Below are 21,985 nucleotides of genomic sequence, written 5' to 3'. Positions count from 1 at the left end.
CATTCCTTTAGTGGCGAAATTGTCATCGTTATCGTCTATGTTGATGATATTGTGCTCATTAGTAATGATATGTGAGCCTTAATCTCTTAAAGGCTTAAAGGCATCCTCACCACATTCTTTGAAATGAAGGACTTAAAGTCTCTCAGATACTTCTTAGGCATGAAGGTTGCCCAGTCATCTCAGGATATTTTCCTTTATGAGCGCAAATATCCAACCTTTTACTTTCCAAACCATTGAATGTTCCAATGATTCTCAATGAGAAATTGGCTGATGTTCCCAATGCTGTTTCTGTAAACAAAATACACTACCAGCGTCTTGTGGGGAAACTCATTTATCTCACCCATATACACCTCTATATTTGCCATGCGGTAGATATTGTAAGTCGGTTCATGCATGACCCCTATGAGCACCATCTCACAACTGTCCATCAGATGCTCCATCACTTAAAAGGCACACCGACTTAAGGTTTGTTATTCTCGTGCAACACCTCTCGTTTTATTACAGTTTATATTGACGCTGATGTGGCTGGGTCCGTTCATGATTAACGATTTACCTTGGAGTATTGCTCATTTGTGTGTGAAAATTTGGTCAATTGGAAAAGCAAGAAACAGTCGGCGGTTGCCTGAAGCGGTGCAGAAGCTGAGTTTCATTCTATGTTCCTGGGAATTTGTGAGTGCTCTGGTTACAGATCAAGCTCCGCGAATTACGTATGTCGGTCTCTGCTCTTTTACAACTGTTCTGTGATAGTATAGCCACAATTAATATTGCTCATAATCCGTTCCATCATGATTGCACCAAACATGTAGAGAGTGACTGTCACTTCATCAAGGAGAAGCTCAATTTCAGGGAGTTTGTGTAACATTTGTCCCATGCAGTGATCAACTAACAAATATCCTCACAAAAAATCTTCCTCAACCGCTGTTTGACTACTTCAAATAGAAGTTGTAACATGATTCACATCTATGTTTCAACTTAAGGGGGAACATTAGAGAAGTTATTTTATTAGAAGTTATTTCTATTTATTTTTTTTGTCTTTTTTATTATTTCATTCTATATATGTTTCCTAGTTTATGCCTTTTCTTTTTATCTTTTGGGTGCTATTAGGAAGGAACCCCTTGTATCATGTATTTATATCTTTTTTGCTGTTCAATAATGTTATCCTGCTCAATTCTTGAAATTTTACAATTATATATGATATGTATTAGTGAGCTTAGGACTCTTTTATTTGTTTTAAATGGTGAGGCATGTTATTGTTCACGAGTTTGGGTCTTTTAGACTACTATAGCTGTTCCTAACGTATCTTGTTCGGCATACATTTCTTTTTTGGGTTTTTTACATACATGAAACTTCAAATTATAAAAATTACACATTTGAAACTCAAAACTTTAATATTACTAAACAGGAACCCAAAACTATTCATTTTACCTCGTTGGAAATCTGTTTACCTCCGTGCGTTGCCTCCGTCTATCAATCTTCAACAAAACTCCAGCTGCTAGTTGGGAAGGCAACGACTTCAACTTTAGTATTACTAAATCCATCACAATCTTAACCTCCTTTCTCCCTATTTTACTTTATGCAGTTGTTGAAGTTGTCCGTGAGATAATGATGTAGTCGGAGAATGATAGATGACTAAAGCTTGAAAGATTTGAATTGAGGTGTTGGTTGTTGTTCAGGTGAGGGAGTTAGGGAATAGGGCCGTGCAAGCTTGAGAAGTGGCAGGGAGGTGTGGGTCGTGATAAGCCCCTGTGAGGAGACGAGGGCAATGTACACGAGGACTCTTTCAAAGCAGAGAAGGGCTGGGTGTGGTCTGGCGGGGAGAAACAGAGTTTGATTGTGGGGTTTTTTTGTCAATTGCAAAGGAAAGGTCTCGTGAGATCTCAAGTCGAGGAGGAGCATGGCGGTTGCGTGAGCTGTGCTGGAGTGGATCGCGCAAAGCAGTGGAAAAGGAGGAAGAAAGGGTACTGGGGCTGAGACTTCGACTCTGGCATTCCCGCCGTTTGAAACTTTGACAGTTTTGTTTTCCGCTTATGGATTGACGATTGAGGGAGGCAACACACGGAGGTAAACATAGTTTCAATGAGATAAAATGAATAGTTTTGGGTTCCTATTTCCTAATACTGAAGTTTTGAGTTCTAAATGTGTAATTTTTATAGTTTCGAGTTCCATGTATTGAAACAATACTTTTTTTTTTAATATCTTGTGCTGGTTTCCCTATGGCCTGAACTACTCAAATGTTGTGGTTTGATTATCCTGTTGGAAATGGTGGGCAACTGCTATCGTTCATAAATAATAAGCTGACTTTCATCGAGACTGCTTTTTCCCTTTAATTTACCTTGGAGACTGTACACAGTCGTTTTATGGGTGCATCTATATCGACTGTTGCTCATTATTCTGCCTAGGCCTATTACTCCCCATTTCTCGCTCTTTGAACCTGCGTAACGTATTCTTTTCCTTGATATCTGATTATATGCCTATGAAAATCTTAAACTAGGTTTAAGATCATGAAATCATCTGATTTTCTTTCGTAGTTCTATTTGTGAATAATATTTTACATACACGTATATAATATATTTTGTTAATGGTTAATGGCGTGTTTATCTCTTATCTCATGACACAATAAAGGCTTCCTCATAATATTTTACATACTTTCAGATAGAATTACATAGGAGATGGATGAACTAGGTTAATTGAGGAATGGGTGAGATGGAGAATAGTTATTGCAAAAATAAGAGAGTAGATTTTCTTTCTTTCTTCTTTTTTTTGTTCTTTCAGATTGGAGTTGCACATTTTTGTATACATAAACAAATATGGGATCGAACTCCTTTGTAGTCTACTCTAAATGGCTGCATTTCATATATTCTATCTGACATAGATTCTTTGCAGAAGGGAGTTGATTCCATATTGGCATTGATTGGTGCCTAACTTGTGCTACTTTTTACAATTGCAATTGGCGACTGTCAATATACCTACTATTTTTGTTATATGTTAGGAGCTATGTATTTGATCTTCTATTATTTTCTGAGGCATAATTTGGATTGGGAACTTGGAGTACAAGGACTAGAAAGGATGGTCAGACCTCAGGTTTGGACTATTATACATTCTTGAGAATTTTCATAATTGATCAAAACAAAATATTCTTGAACAAATCACCCACTTTTATACAAGTGCCATTAAATCATAAACTATCATCAAACACAACACTACACACACGCACACACATATATTGTATACAACAAAAATGCCAACGTGAATCTCAAGGTGATCGAGCGGCTAGGAATGGAAACCTAGACGATCGAAGTTCCGAGCTAATGAGCAAGGTGTCGACTAGCCAAGCAGTCGACCAACTGCACAACAAGATCGATCGATAGACCTACTGGCCGACGCACCTCTTACCGAAATCGGTCGATTTTATTTTGATCGATTGACTGGTTCCCTCGGAGGAATCGACCCGATATATGTGGTCGATCGACAAAACCAACCCAAATCGAAGCATCTGGTGGTCGACAAGCATTATGTTTCTTTCATATTATAATGTAATTTTCACTCGATAGACACGTCAATTCAATTATTTTGGCGGTTATTAAAACGTTTCTTCTCTTTTCTATAACTATATTTTAAGATTTCTATAAGTAGGAGATCAGGACATAAATGAAGGGAGTTTTACTCTCTCTCTTACTCGACTTTTGCTCTCTTCTCTCCTCTCTGCTTTAACTTTCGGGGCGTGTATTCCATAAGACAAGTTAGGATTCAACACATATATACATATATATATGCTCAAATATCTAATTATAAAGCGTAAGACAATAAATTTAGCATGTAACCAACACTTTTAATACATTTATAAAGATCAGTAAGTGCTATAATATACATCTATCATATGTACAAATATTTGAAGGTGCTTCATATTGTTTGTACTTAAAATCCTCTCTGACTCATCTGTTCATCTATTCTAATAAATATTTTCTTGGAAATTTGTAATCAACTAATTATGATGACATGTATAAGTAATTCAGTGGGTGCATGACATTCATTAATAACATTAAACACTATGTAAAAGGGATAATATGCATGCTAATCATTAAACAATGCAAGGATCTATGCATAACATGACATTTTAAATAACAATTATTTTTATGTTGTAGATTATAGTAGTTGTCATAACATTTGATGTCATTGGCAAGTTTTTAGCAATTGTTTAGTGTACTCATCATGGATTATCATAGAGTGGTGTAGCTTTTGAATTATAAGAGAGTGAGTATACATTTTGCCTTGGGAGCTTCAGCGACTACAACCCATTCTAAACAACCTGTAATTTACGATATATCCCTCACTGTCATAAGCGGAGCATATCTCATAAATTTATTATTCACAATGTTGAGAAGGTGCCTAACACTCAATAGCTGATACATCCCTCATCAGCATAAGCGGTGCACATCTCATAGTTCCGTTATTCTTATGTGGCAATGTTAGTAGTTACATATTATTTGGAAATCATAAATATTAACCAATGTATGACAATAGCATTTGCAGTAGTGTGGTATCGCATGTATTGCTCCTATAATATGTCGAATTTTATTAAAAAAATAAAGTAGATATGTATTCTCAAATTTCATGATCTCAATTTAAGCCAATTCGGTTCAACGTTTTAAATAAATCATCCGTTTGAGGAATAGTGAACTTGAGATTCAGCATGAACTCTCTGATTGGCTTGAACTTATTGGGTTCAACTTCATTATGAACTATAATTTGAACTTGCTAACGTTAGTTTAATATTGCCTATGCTACATTAACTAGTCAATGCCACAAATGAGTCTATTTTGCCAAGGTCATGCATTTGCCATATTAAACCCTTCAAGTGCTCTATGTGTTTGTCAAATTGTTATTACCTTATTCATGATGGAGAATAGCAGGCCTTAGGATCAACTAAGCCAACTCACTCTACGCTTAAAGGCCACTCACAAGCATCAATCAAGCTAGTCAGTGACTTCACAAGTGGAAGCTTCTGTCAATTATCACCATGGCTTTTTATGTATTTTTGGCTTTACAATTCATGTATTTTACAACATACAATTGTTAAGACTTGCTATGTTTATTTTATTTTATGTCACTGCTCTTCATTTAGTGCTGAACTCTCTCTTGAACCTATAAATAGGGGGTAGGTGGTAGGCTCAACACACCCATTCTTCAGATTTTCTCTCTGTACTTTTTATTATGTTTATGTTGTTGTGCTTAATAATAAGATTCTCACATTACTCATGGATAAATTGAGATCCAACTAAATTTATATGATAACTTTGCGTGATCAACATTTTGATACGATTTGACGCAGAAATCGACATGATTTTCTAAGGAAATTAGGGCAAATCAGTATTTTTCTTCAATAATATCAAATCAAAACAACACAACACGATCAACTTACATGAATACTGAAGATAAGCACCTACAATTCGAAAGGTAGGGAATATCTCCTAATTCATATAATTTGAGAGGTAGGAAGTCTCTCCCAAACTCTAAACCTAAAACTCATCACAATAAGTCTCATACATGCCTAATTCTATTCCTATTAGGACCTATTTATGCCAAACCCTAATAATAATAAAAGATAAAATTGCCCTAAGGCTAATAAAAAATAAAATTGACTTTAGGCTCTACCGACATGGCAATACTCCCCTAAAAGAATGCCTTATTCTCAAGGTGGGGAAAATGGTGTTCCTCGTTTAACGCTTCTACCTCCAACTCCTCACTATTTGCCTCCTCTCCGTCATAAACTAAAAGGACCCAGAGCTTGTGATCCTTGCATTGATGCACTAGGGCATACTTCTTATTACATCGAAAGCATAATCCCTTTGTTTTCTTGTCCCACCCCTTTGCCTCTATGAGGCGCTTGAAGTTACCCTCGGGACGACCCCTGTATTCATCTCCTTCCATATCCGCTTCTAAAATGACAATTCGGGTCATCAGTATCATGGTTGTGGAATCCTTCCATGGTGATGTTTTAATTGGTCTTCTTCAACTGGTTGTCATCTTCAACTATCTAGGCGAGCTCCGTCATCTCCCTCATTCACTGCAGGCTCATTAGTCGTAGTGCTACTCGTATGCCGGGCTTTAGGCCTTTCATTAAGTTTCCCTCCAATCATGCTTCAAAATCCCTCGTAGCCATCTCAAAAATAGCTTGAATCTCTCCTTGTATTTCATGAGAGTTCCTCCCGGGTCAAGACATATAATATCTCTTGTAGGTCTCCTTTCCAAATTGTTTGAAAACATTTCAGTAAACATTCCTTAAATTTCTCTCAAGAACGGATTAGATATCTAGCCTCCTTTCATTGAAAATAAGCTAGGGCTTTTCCCTCTAAACATAACCCCACCACCATGAGTTTCTTCTACCCATCTAGCCCATTCATCGAGAAGTATCAATCCACCCTATACAAGCACCTACTCATCTTTCCTCTCGAAAATCGACGTCTTTAATTTCTTAACCATTGCATCTCCACCCCACTTCCTCTCTCTCCGTTGTTTCTCCCCATGTATCAAGGGTAAAACTCCTTCCTTTGATCATTGCCATATCCCTTCCTCATTCTCCTTTATTCTTCATGCTCCTCCATACCTCGTGTATAACCTCTTCTTCATGCTTTGTCCCAATTGTCTACATCAAAAATCTCTAGTCCACCCCTAATTGGAGCCCTGAGAGGGTGTTCTTGAAGTGGGATGCTTGTCTCTTTGTGCTCCTCTCGTTTGATCTTCTTTCCTTTCACTCTGACCACAAAATCTCTAGTTAACATTTGTTAACAATTGAGTCTTGGATTGTATCTCAATAAGTTCCTTATCATCTCCTCCAAGCTCTCGAATCAGTTTTACATGATAGAAAACGTATCGTCTATGGAGAAAACCCTTCTTTTTATGGCGCATAACATTCCTTTATCTTGGATTTAAGTGGACTCATCTCTTCCTCCAATTTCTTATCCAAATCTACTTTTTTTTTACTGCCATCTTTCCCAATATAATTTTTGTAAAACAAAACGGCAAAAACTTTATACTCTGAATCCAATCATCACTTCCTAGTTAGCTCAAATTAGGACTATTTCGTGAGGTCATGAAAGCTACTGTGGGCTTCGATCCAGTCTTTCCAGCTTGCCTGATTGAATTCAGATCGTGACTATACCACAATATTCTTATCACTGTACGTAATGATCCCGTACTTTGTTCCCAACCAACTTGATCGCGATAGTATTGTGAAATGAGTTCATTGTACTCCTCGTTTGCTTGATCGCGGTTGTTAGAGATAACGAAAATTAGATGCTCTATGTTATGTGGGATCATTTTTGTCTCCTTCGCGAAGATAGAAGAAAAGTTTTGGGCCTCTATAAGCCGTGATTCTCTTCCCAGCTTGCTCTGATCATGTCTATGGAGTGGGAGGAGGAGAAATATCAGTATTTCTGGTCTCTGTAAGTCGCGATCCCGTCATTGCCTTCTCTAGCGAACTCTCTGTTTCGAGCCCGTCGTCGCTTTCCAGGCTCGATTGGTAGATTAGATGCAAATTTCTTTTTCAGGCTGCGATTCTTTCTGTATCCCAGATAGAAATGCTCTGATACCAATTTTATACGATCCAACGCAGAAATCGACACGATTTTCTAGAAAAATTTGGGCACAACTAATATTGTTCTTCAATAACATCAAATCAAAATAATACAACATGATTAACTTACACGAATATCAAATATAAGCATCTATATTTCGAGAGGCAGGCATAGCTCATATAAGATGCATTTTAGGTCTTGAAAGTGTATTCTTAGTTTGGCGCTGTCGTGCTTCTCTCCTGGTCAATGTAACCTAAGTAGATAAATCTCATATTTCGAACTTCAAAAGTGTATCATCTAATTTTTCCATTTCTGAATCGCTCAAGACAACTGTTTGGTTCTGAGGTACTGCATATTTAATCTGCCTTTGTGAGAATCTTATAATTGCATGCTTGATTTATGATATTTAAAATAATTTAAAAAATTAGAAGATTGCTAACACTGGTCTGTAATGAATGGATATAATCATAAATCAGAGAATAGAGCTGTTTGATTCTATATCACGTCTCAAGTGAATCTCAGCACCATTTCTTCAACGACTTATTCTGTAGATCAACTGATCAGTCTGCTGTTAACATAGTATTTTATTTTCATCGGTAGGCTGATGGTATTTTCTTCCTGCAGCTATGCACGAGACTGTGTAGAACCTGCCGTGAAACCTGGGGCAGCAGCATTGGTAAGTTTAACACAGTTTTTAAGTGAAATAAACTTTGCTGCTCAATGATCACCACCAGGTAAATTCATTTTTTGGTGCATTTGCATACATACAACGCAATTCCTATGTATTTACATGTATAACACCAAATTTTTTTTTTCATTTATACCACCCAAATCTTTTATGTCACATAAAAAAGCCACTATTTTAACTTTTAAAAAGTGATATACACCTTTTCATGCATAGGTAAGGTGTTATGTATTTAAAAATGAAAGTTTAGGTGTTGGAAATGTAAATACCAAGGAATTGAGTGGTATGTATGTGAATCTTCCTTCAATTTTTGCTGCTCATTTGCACGCCTATAGATAGAAAAATGATTTTGTTCTCATTCATTTTTTTGTGAAAATGAATCTTAATATTTGATGGGATTACATTAAATTAAGATTGATAGTTATGGGCTTCAAAAATTCTGATGCCCTGGACTTTACCGGTTGTTGAGAGAGCTTTGAGGGTCAAATTTTCAAATGGCAGATTGGATTGTAGATATGACACTACCCAGAGATTTCGCCCTCAATTTGCGATGATTTTTTGATCTAGGGTTCAAGGTTTTCCATAAGCGCAAGCCCCTATGGTTAATTACCTTTCTTGATAATCAGGAGAAAACTTTCGATTAAAGGTAGTCATTGAACACTAAACATTTAACATATAATAATAACAAACATCTGGTTTTAATTTGTAAAATTTATCACATGGATCTTAAAGCGAATGGTGGGATAAATGATGATGAACCCGATCAAGCTCCCATGATTTCGTCGTCCCGGGTCTTCGAGGTCCGTGATCTGCATAGTTAGAGGAGGTAGGCAACCCAACTGACTGAAAGATCCCCGTTAGCAACCATGACTTGTCTGTCTAAGGAAATAAATTTAATTTGTCCTTCGCTGACATAAAGCTTTGTGTCAATTAATTGTATTTTTATAGTTCACAACTCGCAGAATAAAAAAAAACCATTACGTAGCATATGAATTATAGCCATGTCTGTGATATAATTCTGGCATTTGGAGGCAACTATCTTTTTGAGGGCTCTGGTCGTAACCACTATATTTTTTGAATCATTTAGGTCAAACCACACCGATAGAAGACTCGCCACATCTTTACTGACTTGAGATTACTTTATGTGTGAATATATTGATATATTTGATGTGACATTCACTCTTGTGAGTTGAATTTAATCAAAAGTTTGTCATCCTTGATAAACTATCGCAAAGGTCTATGTGAGTTTGCTTTAAGTTTTATGTGATTTTATTTTAAATAGATGTTCTATTTTGTTGCCTTGAAAATTTTGATTTAAAAGTTTTAATTTAAAAGGTGATCCATCCTTTGGGATTTTTAGTCAATGTGACCATCATCAGTGATTTAAACATTTAAAACTTCTATGTTTGAAATTTATTTGAAATTTATCAATTTTGATATCTTTAGCATATTAGTTCTGTAGGCTCCAATCCAAACATGGAGGAGGATCAAGCTAGTTAATTTAGACTTGTAAATTCTTATATTTGTTATTTGGTCATTATTTCAAAATTATTAAACTATTAAATTCTAGTCCTTAAGAGGAGAATGCTACGTTGACACCAAGTCCAAGGGTAAATTTTTCTTTTGTATGCCTAAGGGCAATTTAGTCTTTTATTACTGTTATTATTATTGGGTATAAATAGACTTGTTATGTCTAGGATCAGGTTTATGCATAAGATTGAGTGACGAGTTTTAGGTTTAGGGTTTGAGGGAGATTTTCTACATCTCAAATTGTAGGAATTGGGAGAGATCACCTACCTCTCGAATTGTAAGTGCTTATCGTTTGTATTCTTGTGAGTCGTTTGGATTATTGCAATAAAAATTTGTGTTTGCCTTAATTTATGTGAAAAAACGCGCCAAATTTGATGTCAGATCGTAACAATTTAATATCAGAGTAGTATGTTCTGGGAATCAAAGAAAAAAAAAAGGATCAGGCTTGGAGAGCTAGATCTTCGATCGAAGGTGTGACCTAGGCATACAGTGAAAGCCACAAAGATCACATCTTACTGAGATGTGAAACTATATCTGTCTCCTCCACAAGCAACACAACACGATCCGGTACCTTCTTGAACAAACCCAAGCAATACAATCATGATCATTGCTTATTGGGAAGGCGACGATGTGACCGAACCTAAGTGATATAGTCGCGATCATTGCTTGATGGGAAGGCAACGACAGGCTCGCGACTTACAAAAGAAGGCAACGATAGGCCCGCGGCTTACAGAAGAAGGCAATGACGGGTTTGGAGCCTTTGTTGGTCTGTACTGTTATGACTGAACCTTGCGATACAGTGGATCAAAGCTTGCTGCGATACAGTCGCGATGGGAGCCTGCTAGGAAGGCTAGTTGTCGCCATCGTGACCAAAACCTACGATCCAATCACAATCAAAACTTGTGAGAAAGGCGACAACGAGATCTTATCGGGCTGTGACAAAAGGCTTGTGATATGACAACGGTTCGAGTTACTTGGGAAAGATAAGGGATTCCAGTTTATATTCATCTCTGTCTCACTGAACCACATGAAATAGACTCGATTAGATCAAAACTAGCGGGGAAGGATGCAACGGTATCGAGTGTGCCCTAATTGTGATCCTGGAAGTCAGCGACTGGATCCAGAATCCAGTGTGCCCTAGTGACAGAAAATAATGATAGCCAAGAAAGTAGTTGATTTAGAGGAAGATATGAGTCAAATCAGATTTGGGATGGATAAAGGTTCGCACCATAGATAATAGGTTCTCTTCTTTGGAGAACCGACGAGAGTACTGATTTGAGAGCATGGGGGAAATTCGAGAGATCCTAAAGAAGTTCATTTAGATGCAATCCAAGATCATGTTGACGACTCAATTTGCAAACCTTAATCAAAGGTTGACTGGAAAATCTGTGACAAGATAGATAGGAAAAGATATCGAACGTGAGGAATAGGAGGAATACATCTACCATCACGAACCCTGTCTTAGGGGCTCCGATTGGGGGTGGATCAAATATTTCTAATGGAGGCGGTGAGTTGAAACATGGAGAAGTGATCATGCAAGTGATATGAAGGAGCATTGAGAAGAAAAAAGAAAAACAGGGAGGGGATATGGCTACAATGAAAGGAGGGAATGTTAACCTTCATTCGTGGGGGAAGCAACGAAGAACGAGAAAGTTGGGGTGAAGTTGTTAGAGTTAGGAAGTTGAAGATGTCGATCTTTCAGGCGGAAGATGCATATCGATGTATGTATCGGAGAGAGCGATAGTTCACAGTGAATGGGTAAATGTGAGAAAAGAATTTCATGGCGACAGGTTTATGTTTGGAAGGGAAGCTCTAGCCTGATTTTAATGGAGGGAGGCTTGATATTCGATCCATTCATAGGAGGAATTCAAAGACTGTTTGTTGGAATCTTTCTGAGCAATTCGGAAAGAAGACCTACAAAACAATTATATGCCTCGACTCAGGAGGGGATTGACATGGAATACATAAAGAGAATTGAGCTATTGTCGTGACGACTGAGGGGGATATCTGAAGCAGGATTGGAAGAAAATTTCATGAAGGGCCTAAAACCCAACATACGGGTATCACTCTGACTATTAATACTGCGGGGATTGAGGGAGATGATGTAACTAGCTCAAATGATAGAGGATAAGAATCAGATGAAGAAGGCCTGCAGTACCAACATAGATGGAACGTCTCACCGAACCGCTACAACCACGACGATACTAAAATCTCCAACGGTGGAAGTCCAAAGGGAGGATGCACTGGACATGAATAATAGACCACGACCGGGAGCACCACTCAAGTCCTTTACAGAGACAGAGATTCAGAAGAAGCGAGCTAAGGGGCTATGTTTTCTGTGTGATGAGAAGTTTACCCTTGAACATCATTGCAATGATTGAAAATTACAAGTTCTCATGGTATATGACGAGGAGGTAGAGAATAAAGAAATTGAGACAATTGTGGTGGAGGAACACTCACTTCCCTCCTTGAGGACAAGATGTCTTCTTGCAAGGCGGGGCAGGGGCGGGCGGGGGGGAGGTTGTATCCCTAAGGGCAATTCAGTTTTTTATTTTTGTTATTGTTGGGTATAAATATGCTTGTTATATCTAGGGTTAGGTTTATACATAAGATTGAATGGCGAGTTTTAGGTTTAGGGCTAGGGAGAGATTTCTTACTTCTTGAATTGTAAGAATGAGGAGAGGTCGCCTATCTCTCGAATTGTAGGTGCTTATCGTTTGTATTCATGTGAGTTGTTTGGATTATTGAAATAAAAATTTATGTTTGCTCTAATTTCTATGAAAAAACGAGTTAAATTTGACGTCGGATTGTAACAGAGAATGATCATATTAGTTGAGCGAGACTTACGATCTTGTTTGATAAACAAGACAACCCGTATAACACGTGCATAGTTAATTGTCTGAAGTTTGATTTTACCATAGAGATTTTATAATTTTAAAATAGGTGTAGACACTTTGAAAACAATTTTGTACACTTCTCAAAAATAGGACTGACTTGAGTGAAAAGACTTTATTTTAAACTATACAACATTCCTAAGCTATTCATTAAATTATTTAGAATTTTAGCTGGAGGCTATGTGGATATATATATATATATATTATATATATATATATCTTAGTACATTATATAAATTAGAACTAGCATATTGCCGTTATGATGTATTTGAAACACAAATGTAAAAAATGAAATTTCCAAACTTTGTTAATAAAAATCAATACTTCGTTGCTTAGATGCACATACATAGCCTGAAAGCATTTGAACCATTGAATTTGAGGCATGTTATCTGAATGAAAATAGCCTTGAATTTCATGAAACTTTGAAATCAATTGAAACAATGAAACTTCACTTGGATATTGTGTTATTGGATCACATGCCAAATTACATTTTGGGCTTGAAAATGGTTGCCTTCTATCCGCTTCGGAATTGGAATTGTAGATTTGGTGACGACTTAATTTCAACTCAAATAATATATATATATATATATAAAAGGTGCTGGATGCATATATATATATATTTGTAATGCACAAATGTTTAATATTTAGGTCAATTTTAATAAGTTCAAATAATTCAAACCTATGAGTTTAAATTGGAAAACCCCCAAATTGTGGAATGATTTTAACCCAATGAGTTTAATTTTAAGAAATCTAAATATTTTGAATCATTTATATGACCAAAACATTCATATTTCAAATTATTTTCAAGTTCTAAGAGCCTACATTTTAAAAGCCCATGAACAAACTATTTTTAAGTTCAAGTGATCCACATTTTAAATTATTTTAGAAGTTGAGATAGTTTAAAAATTATAAGTTATTTGCAAGTCTAAGTCACTCAAAAATTTGGCAATCTCCTTGTGTCGGCCTCTATTATGAGGCAAGGGAGAACACCAACATTTACAATTGTCTTAAATGATTCATTGGTTAGTGTCGTGAGACACTGCGACTGGAGACCAATAATAAATATTTCAACACATGATTTTAAAAGTCGCTATATGGATTCAATGTATTGCAAAAATGTTAAATCACACGCAACCATTTCCCCAACTAGGTATTTTACTTTTCTTAAAAGGTATTTAATCCTCTGAACAGGTACTCACGTTTCCTAGAACGGGTACTTAAATCACCTTCTTTTTGTAAAAATCTTAAATGAGTATGCAATTTTTCTGAACATTACTCAATTCCCATGGACAGGTGCTCATGCTTCATTGAGTGGATATTTTAAAAATTTCTCATCCCACACCCATTTTATACCTTATCATGTGATATAGGAGATGTCGACGATCGGCGAAACAGTGTTGAAGCGAAGCAATGAAACAATGAAATAAAATTAAAAAAGAAACGTGACATTGTTTTTTTTTTTCTTTGTTTGGGAAAGGTGAGCCAAAAGGGCATTATGTGTGATTCAAACTTGTGATCTCAACGTGAGAAAATACCCCCAGCAACTATGTCACATGTAAGTGGGTTTCTATTTTAGTTTACAATACAAAACATAAAATATGAAACACTAAAGTGAGGAAGGAAGGTATTGGGCTCGAGTTGGGAGGAAGGGCGGCTCAGTTTAGCTAGCGGAGGAAAGAGAAGTGAACAGGAAGCGTTTACTGTAGTAGGCTGGGACTAACAGGAGAAGCAAGGTTTTCTTTGCGTGCTTCAGGTTCACGTAGCAGAGAACAAGCGATTAGGTAGGAATTTTAATTTAAATATTTTTCTTCTCTATTTTTCTTAGGTGGTCAATAATAAATATTTCTGACTTCATCCAAAACTTATGTTTCTATTAAATTTTATTATTATTTTTTAACTTGTATGGGTCTAAATACTAGTTGACAACGAAAATAATCACAGAATATAGTTCCCAAGTATTTTGGGTTATCTTTATCGTAGATTATGCAGAACCATCTTCAAACCAATTCAAAGATTGTAAAGTTTTCTTTTGATATGGCTCGTCTGGCAAATGCAGGCTATCATTAGTACTGTTTGTTGGCTGCTGCAACGGTTTCCGCAGCTTGCTGAAAGGTTGTGATGGGAAAATATTCTCAAACTCTCCTATGCTTAAGCTTCATTACACCTGTAATTATCGGGGAGAGCGTAGTTCACGGCGAATGGGTAAATGTGGAGGAGAAATTCATGGCAACAGGGTTATGTTTGGAAGGGAAGCTCTAGCCTGGTTTCAATGGAGGGAGGCTAGATATTCGATCAATTCATGGGAGGAATTCAAAGATTGTTTGTTGGAATCTTTCTGAGCAATTCGGGAAGAAGACCTACACGAGCAATTTTATGCCTTGACTCAGGAGGGGATTGTCATGGAATACATGGAGAGATTTGAGTTATTGTCAGGGCGATTGAGGGAGATTTCTGAACCAGGATTGGAAGGAAATTTCATGAAGGGCCTAAAACCCAACATATGGGTATCACTCTGACTATTACGACCGCGGAGATTGAAGGAGACGATGGAGCTAACTCTGATGATAGTGGACGAGAATCAGATGAAGAAGGCTAGCAAGAGCAACATAGATGGAACGTCTTATTGAATCACTACGACCACGACGATACCAAAAGCTCAAACAGTGGAGGTTCAAAGGGAGGGTGCACTGGACACGAATAATAGACCACGACCGGGAGCAACACCCAAGCACTTTACCGAGACAAAGATTCAGAAGAAGCGAGTCAAGGGGTTATGTTTTCGGTGTGATGAGAAGTTTGCCCTAGGACACCATTACAATGATTGAAAATTACAAGTTCTCATGGTAATTGACGAGGAAGCAGAGAATAAAGAAATGGAGACAACTGTGGAGGAGGAAGAACACTTACTTCTCTCCTTGAGGATAAGATATCTTTTGTGGGGGGTATTGTTATGTTGGTGTCTAGCCTTAGTGAAAATTTATTTTTTGTATCCCTAAGGGCAATTTAGTCTTTAGGTTAGTCTTTTATTTTTATTATTGTTGGGTATACATAGCCGACGCTACGTAGTGGGATTAAGGCTTTTTTGCTGCTGTTGTTGTTGTTCTTGTTGTATTGTTGGGTATAAATAGGCTTGCTATGTCTAGGGTTAGATTTATACATAAGATTGAGTGGTGAGTCTTATGTCTCGAATTGTAGGATGGGGAGAGATCGCCTACCTCTCGAATTTTAGGTGCTTATCGTTTGTATTCGTGTGAGTTGTTTGGATTATTGAAATAAAAATTTAGGTTTGCTCTAATTTCTATGAAAAAAACGTTTTGAATTGGAAGTCGGATCGTACCGAAGAATAATCAGATTGGTTGAGTGAGACGTACAATCTTGTTTTATAAACAAGACAGCCCGTATAACATGTGCATAATTAATTGTCTTAAGTTTGATTTTACCATAGAGATTTTATAATTTTAAATAGATCTGTACTCTTTGAAAGCAATTCTGTACACTTCTAAAAAATTGGTCGACTTGAGTGAAAATACTTTATTTTAACCTATACAACATTCCTAAGCTATTCATTAAATCATTTAGAATTTAGCTGGAGGCCATGCGAATTTGATTTTGCTAATATTTATGCATCTTAATACATTATACACATACATTTGAACTAGTATATTGTTGTAATGAAGTATTTGAAAGATAAGTGCAAAACTTAAAATTTCCGAACTTTGTTAATAGAAATCAATACTTTGTTGTTTAGATGCATATGCATAGCCTGAAAACATTTGAACCATTGAATTCGAGGCATGTTATCTGAATTAAAATAGCCTTGAATTTTATGAAAGTTTGAAATCAATTGAAACAATGAAAACTTCACTTAGATATTGTATTATTGGATCACATGCCCAATTACATTTTGGGCTTGAAAAGGTCGCCTTCTATCTGCTCTCGAATTGGCATTGTAGAGTCGGTGATGACTTAATGTCAAGTCAAATTTCGCATTTCCTATTAGGGCATTTCAATTTAGTCTTCTAATATTTGATATTTCAATTTCAGATTAAGCTAAACCCTCAAATATATTAAGGATTATTTATTTATTTATTTATTTATTTATTTTTGTTGGTAAAGCACAAATGTTTAATATTTGGGTCTATTTTAATAACTTCAAATGATCCAAACCTAAGGGTATAAATTTGAAAAACCCCAAATTGTGGAATAATTTTAACCCTATGAGTTTAATTTTAAGAAATCTAAATATTTTGAATCATTTATATGACCAAAACATTCATATTTCAAATTATTTTCAAGTTCTAAGAGCCTACATTTTAAAAGTTCACCCTTAATTTTTTTTAAGCTCAGAGATCTTATATTTTAAACCTCCATGGACAAATTATCTTTAAGTGATCCACATTTTAAATTATTTTACAAATTGGGATAGTTTAAAAATTTTAACTTATTTGCAAGTCTATATCACTAAAAAATTTGGCAATCTTTTGGTGTCGGCCTCTATTAGGAGGCAATGGAGAACGCTAACCTTTACAACTGTCTTAAATGATTCATTGGTTAGTGTCACGCGACATTGCGACTGGAGACCAAAACTAAATATTTCAACACATGGTTTTAAAAATCGCTATATGCATTCATTGTGCTGCAAAAATGTTAAATCAAAGGCAAACATTTCCCCAAATAGGTATTTTACTTTTCTTAAAAGGTATTTAATCCCCTGGACACGTACTCACATTTTCAAGAATGGATACTTAAATCATCTATTTTTTGTAAAAGATCTCAAATGGGTGCAATTTTTCAGAACATTACTCAATTCCCATGGACAAATAATGCTTCCTTGAGTGGATATTTTAAAAATTTCTCTTCCCGCGCCCATTTTACCTTATCATGTGATGTCACAGATGTCGACGATCGGCCAAATAGTGTTGAAGCGTAGCAATGAAACAATGAAATAAAATAAATAAATAAAAATGTAATACTGTTTTTTTTTTTTTTTTGGCTGGAGAAAGGTGGGTCGAAAGGGCATGTGAGTCGAACTTAAGATTTCACGGTGGGAAACCACCCCCCAACCACTATGTCACATGTAAGTGGCTTCTTTTCTATTTTACAATACAAAACATAAAATATGAAACATTAAAGTAGGGAAGGAAGGTCTCGGGCTAACAGTTTGGTAGGAAGGGCGGCTCATTTTAGCTAGCGGAGGAATGAGAAGTGAACAGGAAGCGTTACTGTAGCAGACTGGGAACATGAAGCATTACTGTAGCAGCTGGGAACGGCAAGCGTTACTGTAGCAGCTGGGTCTAACAGGAGAAGCAGGGATTTCTTTGCCTGCTTTAGGGAAAAAATTTGCGTACGTCAAGGGGTACGCAGAGATGTGTACATAATAGGGTACACGGGGTTTATACTTACAAGGGGGTTATAACCCGTTGTACCTCCCGTGTAACTCCCGTGTAACCTCCCGTGTAACCCCGCTGTGACCTTGTAATCTCAATGGATAAAATAAAAGCGCAGTTTACAGCTGAGTTATACGAAAGTTACAAGGAAGTTATAACACGCTTGTAACCCTCATGTAACTCCCATATAACGCCCATGTACCCTATTATGTACACATCTCTGCACGTAAGCAAATTTTTTCCCTGCTTTAGGTTCACGCAACAGAGAACAGGCGATTTGATAGGAATTTTAATTTAAATATTTTTTTCTCTATTTTTTATACGCCAATAATAAATATTTACGACCTCATCCAAAACTTATGATTCTATGAATTATTATTATTGTTTTTTAACTTGTATGGGACTAAATACTAGTTGACAGCTGAAATAATCACAGATTATAGTTCCCAAGCAATTTGGGTCATCTTTATCGTAGATTATGCTGACCCATCTTCAAACCAATTCAAAGATTGTGAAGTGTTTTGTTTGATAAGGCTCTTGTCTGGCAAATGCAGGCTATCATTAGTACTGTTTGTTGGCTGCTGCAACGGTTTCCGCAGCTTGCTGATAGGTTGTGATGGCTCTCCTATGCTTAAACTTCGTTACGTCTGTAATTATTTGTATGTAACAGTATGTATGCGTTGATTGTAGGCTTTAATGTTATTGATGAAAGCATGAGAAATCTCTGTATTATTATATACTAAGAAAATGATTGATCATCAAAAGGAATTTATATTACGCTAGAGCTCTCACAGATTTGACTCTTATTCATACATGCATGCCACTCAATTCCTACGCTGAACTTCAAATTTTGCATGCATGCCACGTCACTTGTGCATTAAAAAGATGTATTTCATTTTTTAGAAGTTAAAATAGTGGTATTTTTTATATGATATGAATGATTTGGGTGGTATGGATGTAAAAAAGCTAACTTTAGGTGTAAGACATGTAAATATATAAGAACTGGCTAGTATTTATGTAAATTTACCTTGCTTGTTTTACATTCGTCTCAATTTAACTCTATTTTCTGCATTAAGTATTCCATCTTATCCTGTTTCTGGGAAAAAAATTGCATACGTAAGACGTATGTAGCGCTGCATACATAATAGAGATTATATTCGCGTTATATCCCCTGTAAACTCCATATAACTTCCATGTAACCTACATGTAACCTACAAATATGTGAAAACAGAAACGCAGAACTTATTTGTAAGTTCGGGTAGGTTATAGGTAGGTTATATGAATGTTACATCGAGGTTACAGACGATATAACAAATATGATCCAGATATAACATGAATATAAACTTCATTATGTACGCAGCGCTGCGTACGTCTTACATACACAAATTTTTCTCCTGTTTCTGTCCTAGGGGAAAGCTGCAAGAGACTTGTGGAAACGATGTGCGTGTAGTTGATTCTTTTATCAAAAGATTTTCTTTTGAACAAATTTTGGTAGACAATTTTTCTATTGCTTTAAATTTTCTTAGAAAAAATTAAAAATTTAAAATAACTAAGTACAGGATTATGTCCCATGCTCCCCCTTATAATAGTTTAATATCTTAATGGAGAAATTTTTGGTCAGTATGAATTTTTTTAATTAAAAGATATGTTTTAAAATGAGTGTAATACATGTTTGGTCAATTGAGTAATTTTATGTTGCATTCATTTAAAAATAAATTTAATATTTATAAGATTATTATGATCAAATTTTAGTCTATATGTGTTTGCCTAAGCTAAGGATCTTCCAAACCAAATGAGCATGCTTCGGTTAGACTCAATCCATTCAATGAGCTTATGATGGTTGCAACATGCAAAACATCTTCCGGGTTGTCATGAAATCAGGATTATCATGATAATCAAAATCATTTTTTTTTATATTTTTATAAAAAACAAGCAACTCATAAGCCAACTTGCACTCCTAATATTAAGCTCGAGCTCAATCTCGAGCTCCAAATTGATTAAATTTATCAAAAGCTCGAGATCATGTTGGGGTAGCTCGAGCTCAACTTGACATATTTATATTTGTAAGAGATGGTTTTGACAAAACTTTTGATTGTTTTAGGGGAAGAGATGTTCGTTTATTGTGAGAAGAGATGCTCGTCGATAGTGATGAGTTTATTGGGAGAAGGCTTTGACACCCTTGGAGGGTATGTTTTGTCGAAATTTTATGTGTGATGGAGTGGTGTTTATAATGCAGCTCACTCGAAAAATGCATAAAATAGGCCCAAATACAGCTGAACAAGAATGACTCACAATATGTTGTTGGGGAAGTCATTTAAAAGATTGTTGCGTATTGAGAAGTGAGATTCTTGACTACGAGCCTCCTAACGATCAAATATGTTTAAAACAACATTAAAATTTGATTTAAATCAAAAGTGAGTTTGATCGAAAAGTAAATTCAAATTAAATTTGATCTCTAAATGTTTGAGTAATTTTAAGATACATGTTTCACTGCCAAAAGAAATCAATGAAAAGGAGAGATTATTCTTATTTTTTTAAACTCATACTTAGGGCTGTCAAAACGGCTCGTTGCTCGTGAACAGCTTGTGTTCGACTCGTTAAGAAGCTTCATGTATGTCTCGTTCGCTAAATTAACGAATCAAACACTTACAAAGATTGTTTGTTCGTCCGTGTTCAGCTCATTTTGACTCAAAATACTACAAGTCAATTATATATATATATATATATATAATAATAATAATAATAATAATAATAGTAATAATAATAATAATAATAATAAGTTATTAAAGTAGATTCAAATGATGTTTTAATATAAACAATACTTTTTAAATCTTGGCACAATCTTTAATATTTTATAACTACGTGATTACGGTTGTCAAAATTGGCTCTTCGGCATGTTGAACACGAACACACTTTAGCTAGAAATGCAAACGAACCCGTACTCCTTCTCTGTCGATGTCTCTCCCCTCACGTAATATGCTTGCAGAGCTGCGTGCTCAATAACCCCTCAATAACCTGTGCTTCACAGTTATTAGGGATTATTGAGAGGTTATTAAGATATTAATTAACTCTAATAAACTTATTATTTCAATGTTACGCAGAATTGATACTCAAATATTTCCTCCTCCTGGCCTACTCTTTATCCTCACACTGTGGCTAAAAACTCCAAGCTCCCTCCACTCGGAAATTCCCTCCATCGTCCTTATTTTCCATGGCGACTGCATCAAAGCTCTCCGCTACCTCAGTTCTCTTCTCCGCCTCCTCCGAGCCCCGTTTTAGGCTAACGACCATGACACCGAAACTTCGCCGTCTTCCTTTCTCTCCACCGCCTCCGCTATCGAGATCCATCCGGAAAACATCCTGCAAGGCGACTGAAGTGACAAAGGTAGAGGGAGGGGAGGCGGGAACAGTTAATTCCATCGGTGATGATGAGGGGCTGAACTGGGTTCCTGTGGTGCCTCTAGCGGCATTGCCGAAGGGCGAACGGCGGGTGATTATTCAGGATGGAGAGACGATATTGCTTCTGTGGTATAAGAATGAGCTCTTTGCCATTGAGAATCGTTCTCCTGCCGAAGGAGCTTACACTGAAGGCTTACTAAATGCCAAGCTCACCCAGGTTCGCTTTCATTATTATTAAATTGAATGGTTTCCTGCGACACTTACTTTGTTTAATGTTTGGCAGGGCATATGTTTGATTTAGTTTGATGCTTTATCTTAGGTATTACATTGATTTCAGAATGCTAGGAAGAACAAAATTCTCTGTTGTAGGTTTGCTCTATCTTTTCAAATTTGGGAGTTAGTGTGGTTGTCCTTTTTGTTTAACCCATTTGTGGAGAATAGGCGAGTACGTTTATATTTCGAGCTCAAAAAGTGTGTTAGTGTTCGGCTCGTTTGCTTAACGAGCCGAACACGAGC

The 21,985-nt window shown here is 36.3% G+C and overlaps 2 protein-coding genes across 3 annotated transcripts in view; both read left to right on the top strand.

Moving 5' to 3' along the window:
• The window catches only part of LOC110033988, a 43,107-nt gene extending 27,451 nt beyond the window's left edge, over positions 1 to 15,656 (top strand). Inside the window, exons 4-5 of the mRNA XM_020738192.1 lie at positions 8,199 to 8,250; positions 14,740 to 15,656. Coding sequence (XP_020593851.1) covers positions 8,199 to 8,250; positions 14,740 to 14,802 — 115 coding nt within the window. The 3' untranslated portion in view covers positions 14,803 to 15,656. The remainder of the gene's footprint in view (positions 1 to 8,198; positions 8,251 to 14,739) is intronic.
• A 5,526-nt stretch (positions 15,657 to 21,182) lies between these two features.
• Positions 21,183 to 21,985, top strand: part of LOC110033990 — a 9,903-nt gene continuing 9,100 nt past the window's right edge. For both annotated transcript variants that reach the window (XM_020738196.1, XM_020738195.1), the window contains exon 1: positions 21,183 to 21,686. In XM_020738196.1, coding sequence (XP_020593855.1) covers positions 21,282 to 21,686 — 405 coding nt within the window. In that variant the 5' untranslated portion in view covers positions 21,183 to 21,281. The remainder of the gene's footprint in view (positions 21,687 to 21,985) is intronic.

Source organism: Phalaenopsis equestris, unplaced genomic scaffold, assembly GCF_001263595.1.
Source record: "Phalaenopsis equestris unplaced genomic scaffold, ASM126359v1 Scaffold001316, whole genome shotgun sequence".
NCBI classification, from domain to species: Eukaryota; Viridiplantae; Streptophyta; class Magnoliopsida; order Asparagales; family Orchidaceae; genus Phalaenopsis; species Phalaenopsis equestris.
Note: the sequence above shows the minus strand (reverse complement) of the source record. Positions and strands in the feature narration are given on the sequence as shown.